This window comes from Stegastes partitus, unplaced genomic scaffold, assembly GCF_000690725.1.
Source record: "Stegastes partitus isolate 25-593 unplaced genomic scaffold, Stegastes_partitus-1.0.2 Scaffold694, whole genome shotgun sequence".
NCBI classification, from domain to species: domain Eukaryota; kingdom Metazoa; phylum Chordata; class Actinopteri; family Pomacentridae; genus Stegastes; species Stegastes partitus.
Genome location: NW_007578425.1, coordinates 296,468 through 301,988, shown reverse-complemented (window position 1 = coordinate 301,988; position 5,521 = coordinate 296,468). Strand labels below are relative to the sequence as shown.

General features: G+C 44.1%; 1 protein-coding gene across 1 annotated transcript; it reads right to left on the bottom strand.

Moving 5' to 3' along the window:
• Nucleotides 1-14: 14 nt before the first annotated feature.
• Nucleotides 15-5,521, bottom strand: fan1 (FANCD2 and FANCI associated nuclease 1). The gene is made up of 13 exons (XM_008290770.1): nt 4,210-5,521; nt 3,974-4,114; nt 3,491-3,692; nt 3,178-3,411; nt 2,956-3,087; nt 2,747-2,855; nt 2,524-2,643; nt 2,226-2,390; nt 1,951-2,113; nt 1,757-1,860; nt 1,490-1,684; nt 1,173-1,301; nt 15-1,044 (listed from the first exon to the last, which is right to left on the bottom strand). Exons 1-13 carry the CDS (start codon nt 5,366-5,368, stop codon nt 907-909), a joined length of 2,991 nt encoding a protein of 996 aa, XP_008288992.1. The 5' UTR covers nt 5,369-5,521; the 3' UTR covers nt 15-906.

Here is a 5,521-nt window from a genome sequence, read left to right as displayed (position 1 = left end):
GGGGTTCAGAGGGTGAAACAAAATTGTTAAAACATTCTCCAGCTTCTGTTGTGATGATTTTCTGCTTGTCTTTATGTGATATTCCTTGCAGTTAAGAGACCAACATCACATCACACAAGCAATTTCTATTTTGGGCTACGGGACATTCACCATTCTATTTATATAGACATTTAGTAGAGCAACTGATTAAGAAGTCATTGGAGAAAACAAGTTCTGGGTAAATTGATAATGAAAACGATCATTAATAGCAGCCCCATGAATTCTTTTTTGGCACCCAACTGATGTTATTGATGAACTGTGGCAAAACTGCATATTCACAGGCATCACAGTATTTTTTTGCAAGACAAACTCATAGAGCTGTAATGCAATTTAAAAGCAGCCAACTAAACAGGAGTTTTGGTTGCTTGGCAACCCTGGATCCTGAAAATAAAGTGTTGCCAAAGAAAAGGAAACACCATTAGTTTAGTGTGGTGGTTGGATCCGTTTTCTGTCATGCTTCAGCTCTGATTAAATGTAAGCAAGCTATTTCTGATCCTGGCAGTTCTCAGTGACGATCCTCATGTCATGATGTACCTCTTCCTGTTGAAGGCAGTGGCTTCCCTGATAACAGCACCACATGTCGCAAGGCACATGGTGTTCCCTGCGCCCAAATATGATGAAATTTGATGTGGGGCAGATAAATTAGGTTTTTGAGATTAAGATTTTCACCGTTCTCTTCAAGCAATAAGGTCACAGTAATCCTCAGCAGGCGTGATAAGATGCAACCTTAACATCAGCCCTGGATGGTTAGAATCAGAAAAAAGCAATCAAATCATTTTTCCAGAATCTGTATGCTGACATTTGTATTTTACCCGCAGTCTGATTAATTAGCAGCAAAGTCTTAGCAGTCAGTTCATCTGTGTCTGTTCATTCCAGACGAGCTCCTCTGGCTCCGGTGGCCGTCACGTGACACACCTCCACGTCAGCGCCCAGTTTCTGCAGCTCATCCAGCCAGATCTGTTGCTTTTGTGACAACCGGTCATTGGGCCCCTTCACCTCCACCAGCTATAACCACATGACATCCAGTATCACTGCCTTTGAAATGATCAGGTAACACAGAGCACCTGAACATATAGGAAAAGGAAAATCTTTACTTCAAACAGTGAGGCTGGTCTGTGATCAGATGATCTCACCTTGTAGCTGCTGTTTGAGGTGTTCCACACAACAAGATCAGGTAAACCTCCTCGGCAGTGTCGGTAGTCTTTTGCCATTCGTGCTATTACTCCCCCTAAGAAGGCTCCACCCAGGCACGCAACAAGAGACTGCAAATATCAGTGTAGAATTGTTAGTGCGATGCTGATACCTACAGTAACACATTCAGACATTTAAATCAGCGTATCGAAGCATATTTGGTAATATCTGTTCCACCGCATTTACACATAATGTGAGAAACACAGGCCTGTACATCTGATAACGCTGAATATCAATTGTTAGAAATGGCAGTAAATACCTGGGCCTGCTGGAGTGATGAGAAACGTTCCCAGTTAACCAGTGAACACACTCTACCCTCCTGAGAATTCCAGACATCTTCCAACATGCTATTCAGTGTCTCCACAGACGCCTCAGTAAGCAACTGAACACGAGACGCAATCGCTTCCTTTCTGTTCTCGTAGAAACAGTCGGTGTAAAAATCCAACGGACACGTCTGCAAGAGGAAACAAACATGAGTTAAACTTTCATGGCATTTCGAACAAAACCTAAATAAAGCTCACATTACCTGGTAAGGGTTTCGGAATACATCTGGAATACCCTCCATAAAAATGATGTCCCACAGCAGAAGACCAAATAATGTTGAGAATGTCGAGCCCTCTCCGTGGATCCCTGTTATACCAAAAAAATATATACATACATGTAAATATTATTTAGTAACCACTGTATATCCAATAATTTAATCACTGATATGTTGCCTACCTTGGTCAAAACCTTGTTGTCGGTAATGCGCTAAAGACAGATCTTCCACAGAGCATATGACAGTGGCTTCAGCATGCTCTTCCCCCTCTTCATTTGCTGGTAAAAGAAACCTAGATTTGCCCATGCCCCCCTCATGAGGAAACAGCTGTCCACGAATGGTCACCTGCAGTTTAAAATGCAAACATAGATGAACAAATCTTATTTTACATACCGCAAACAATTAAGACGACTACGTTTTTTTTCCATGAAACCCTGACATCCTGTGAAAAACTCACATGTCTGACATCTTGGACTTCGATGGTGGGCAGGTCTCTCAGTTGTAGACGGTACTTCTTGCAGCTGGCAGATTCTTTCATCCTCACAGCCCTCTGATGAAGGGAGAGTTTATGTCCTGTGCGCACCAGAGGGTCTGATAGCCCATCTCTAATCGCACAAATAGCCTAAGTGTGATGGGGGGGAAAAAAAACAGCCCAGCTAATGAAAACACAACAGATACTACTGAGAACAATGTTGCACATGAAGATAAACAATATCTGTGAGGAGGTGAATAGAACGACAGACACTGGTGCTCACTTGCTCAGGTTTTTTGAGGTGCTGGTGAAGGTTTAGTGCCAGTCTGTCCCACCATCTCCCGCGGCTGTCAGGACAGTACACAGGCTGCAACAGCAAGGACTGCAGCTCTTCTACTGCGTCCTGTAACATGAAGGTAGACCAATGAAACCTTCAACAATGGCATTTTTCACTTTATAAATAGTTAAATTTATATGGAAGAGTGAAAGTATAAGTTCAGAAAAACCTCATAGCGACGTAGTCTCTGCAAAATCTCCACTCCTCTGGATAAAATACGAGTGTAAGCCCATCCAGTAGTGAAGCTGCGCAGGAACACAGGAAGCTCCTCCTGGTGACTATCCGATAAATGATAAGGTTAACATTAAACAATCACCAGGGACTCCGTATCTGTGTTTGCAGGGACAAAAACAAGTGAACAGATATATGGGTCCTAACCTGAGGTCACTGTTTTTCCTCATCTCCTGCCAGGCACTTTTGGCAGCAGTGTAAAGCTCCAGGGCTCTCTCCCACTGACCGCCCTGCATTGCTAAGATCACCTCTTGGAGAGCTCTCATGGAAGCTTCATATCTGGCATAATGTATGAAATCATCAGTATTTTCCTAACCTATCCCACTTGGATAAAATAAAATTAAAAATCCTTTTAGAACTTCACCTCACCTGATAAGGTCCTCTCTGTCCTGAAACACCTTGGCTGCACGCTGCACTGTGTAGTCTGGGAAGGCCAGACGTCCTGAGTTTACCAACAGGATGGTAAAAAGCTGGTTCTGTCCTCCGGCCGCCATCTCCTCCTCTTCCATGGTGTCCGTCAGAGAGAAGAGCAGAAGGATGCGGGAGAAGACAGCCCGAGGGCCGCGACAGAGACGCACACAGGAACCTGCAAGCTGCTTTGCCCTTTAAAGAAAAGCCAGGGGTGTCATCCTAACTGCGGTACTATCGCTGTGCATGAACACAGTGTAAATGATCATCTAACCTTTTGAGGATGACAGCTCCAACGTTGTTTTGACCAGCAGACAAAGAGAAGAAAGACTTTTGCCTGCTTAGGCGGAGAAGCCCATCGACTAGCTGCTGTTTTTGAGTCCCAGAACTGCCCAGATGGAAAGTCTTAGCCAAAGCTTTGAGCTCAGGAGCCGGCAGGAGATCCAGAGCCTCTGACAGGTCCTCAAGGTCGTTCTCTTTGAGATGGAAAAACACCATAGGCAGGCGGTAATGGAGAGAAATAAAAAATATTCATATTTGAGTTATTTAGTGTTTTAATAGGCTAACACAAAGGTTTGGTCCAAACTTTTTGCTGTATTATTCAGCTAAAGTAGCAACAATGGAAACAACACAATAATTAAATGTAATGGCAGCAGTCACAGCAAAGAAATAACAGGAGAAGCATGCATACACATAGGTAACAAAAAGCAAGTGAGGCATTTCAAAATATTAACATGTATTCTCAGGGATCATTTACCTGTCTGTAGAAAACCACTTTGAACCAGCTCCTGTGCAATCGGTCCCAGATCACTGCTTATCGCTTCATAATCCAGTTTATTTACTTGGAGCCACTTCAGTTTCCTCTGAAAAAGCCTCACATACAGCTTCTGCCCCATAACTTTGAGAGAGAAATCACAGATGAGCAATCAGGTCTCATTTTAATGTCACTTCTGAATTATTTTTCATGCAGTTAAGAGTGATATTTCAGCATACCTGACAGATTTTCAAATGAATGTACGAGTGACATATCCTCCTCGTTGAACAACATCCTATCATCTTCATTCTCCAGCACAGCCTGCAGTACAGTCTGGAAGTTACGGAGGTAGTAGGGAAGATATGGAGGATGAGAGCTCTGGTCGCTGGTGTTCTCAGAACCGGACACTGACTCTGAATCATTACTGGTAACTGCAACACTTTTCTCATGTGTGTCCTCTGAACTCGAAGGTGGGTCACGAGTAGGAGAAGCAGATGGTAGCACAGATTTCTGCTGGTCCATGTCAGTTTTCTCAGCTGTAGACGTCTCCTCCGGTTCTCTACTGTTCTCCTCATATTTAGCTTTCTTTTGGAAGTCAGACAGCCTGCTAGTGGAAACTGTTGCCTTTTTTCTCTTTGCTGGTTTAGAGGGAGGAGAGCGCAGCTTCGGAGTAATCAGTTCATGCACAGACTCCGATTTAGATGGTTGGTGCTCAAGGTTATGTGCTTTTTCTGAGCACGATGACTCCTCCACAGCAGCTGGAGCGTCTACACTGGTGTTTATGAGCTTTGCACAGTCTTTCCTGTCTTCCACACTCTGAATTAAAACATTTTCTTTCTGTGAGCTACTGATCGTCTCAGATGAATGTAACTCCTTGAGAGCTTTTTTATCCTCTGTCTGAGTCCTCTCGGGTACCTTTCGACATTTTCTTGATAACTTGGAGGAGAGACTTCCGAGGTCAATGGTCCTGACCACAGTCTTGCTGTGTATCTCCCGCGGTGTCTGCTGAAAGTTGTCCTTCTTAAAGTAAGGACTGGTCTTGGTCTCTTTGTCCTCTTCTTCTGGTTTTCGATCCAGCTCCGGGGACTTTGGAAGATTCCTTGTGGGTGACAGCTGGGTGCTTGACACAACACTATTACTTGCTGAGGCGACAGTGCTGTCTCCTCTCTCAAAGTTCTGACATTGCAGATCAATGTGCTCATTGATCCTGAATCTCGGTACCAGCTGGCCACACAGAGGGCAGGCGAGCTTCGGAGGAGGCTGGCTGCAGAAGAACGACGTGATTGGAGTTGTGGTGGCAGCACTGGCAGAAATCCCAGCTTTATCACTGCCTTTCTTCTTGCTCTTGGACAATGACAAACTTCGCCTAAGTTTGTCTTTGTTAGCTCTCTCGGTCATGTTGCTTGAGATAGCGGCTTTGCTCGAAGAAAACTGTTTTAGAAGCTTTTCCTCGTTGCATACTCTGAGCAGAACTGTCGATGGATAAATAGTTGACAGTACTATGGCTCTATTTACGACCAGCTAAATCAAACGTAACGTCGTTTGAAACTA

Bases quoted from the DNA above. Each gene is read 5' to 3' on its own strand.
- fan1 (XM_008290770.1), bottom strand. From the start codon at position 5,368: ATGACCGAGAGAGCTAACAAAGACAAACTTAGGCGAAGTTTGTCATTG. The intron at 2,644-2,746 runs GTTTTTCTGAAC...TTCATGTTACAG, and splicing joins AGAGACTACGTCGCTATGAG to GACGCAGTAGAAGAGCTGCA. The intron at 1,045-1,172 runs GTGAGATCATCT...ATGTGGTTATAG, and splicing joins CCTCAAACAGCAGCTACAAG to CTGGTGGAGGTGAAGGGGCC.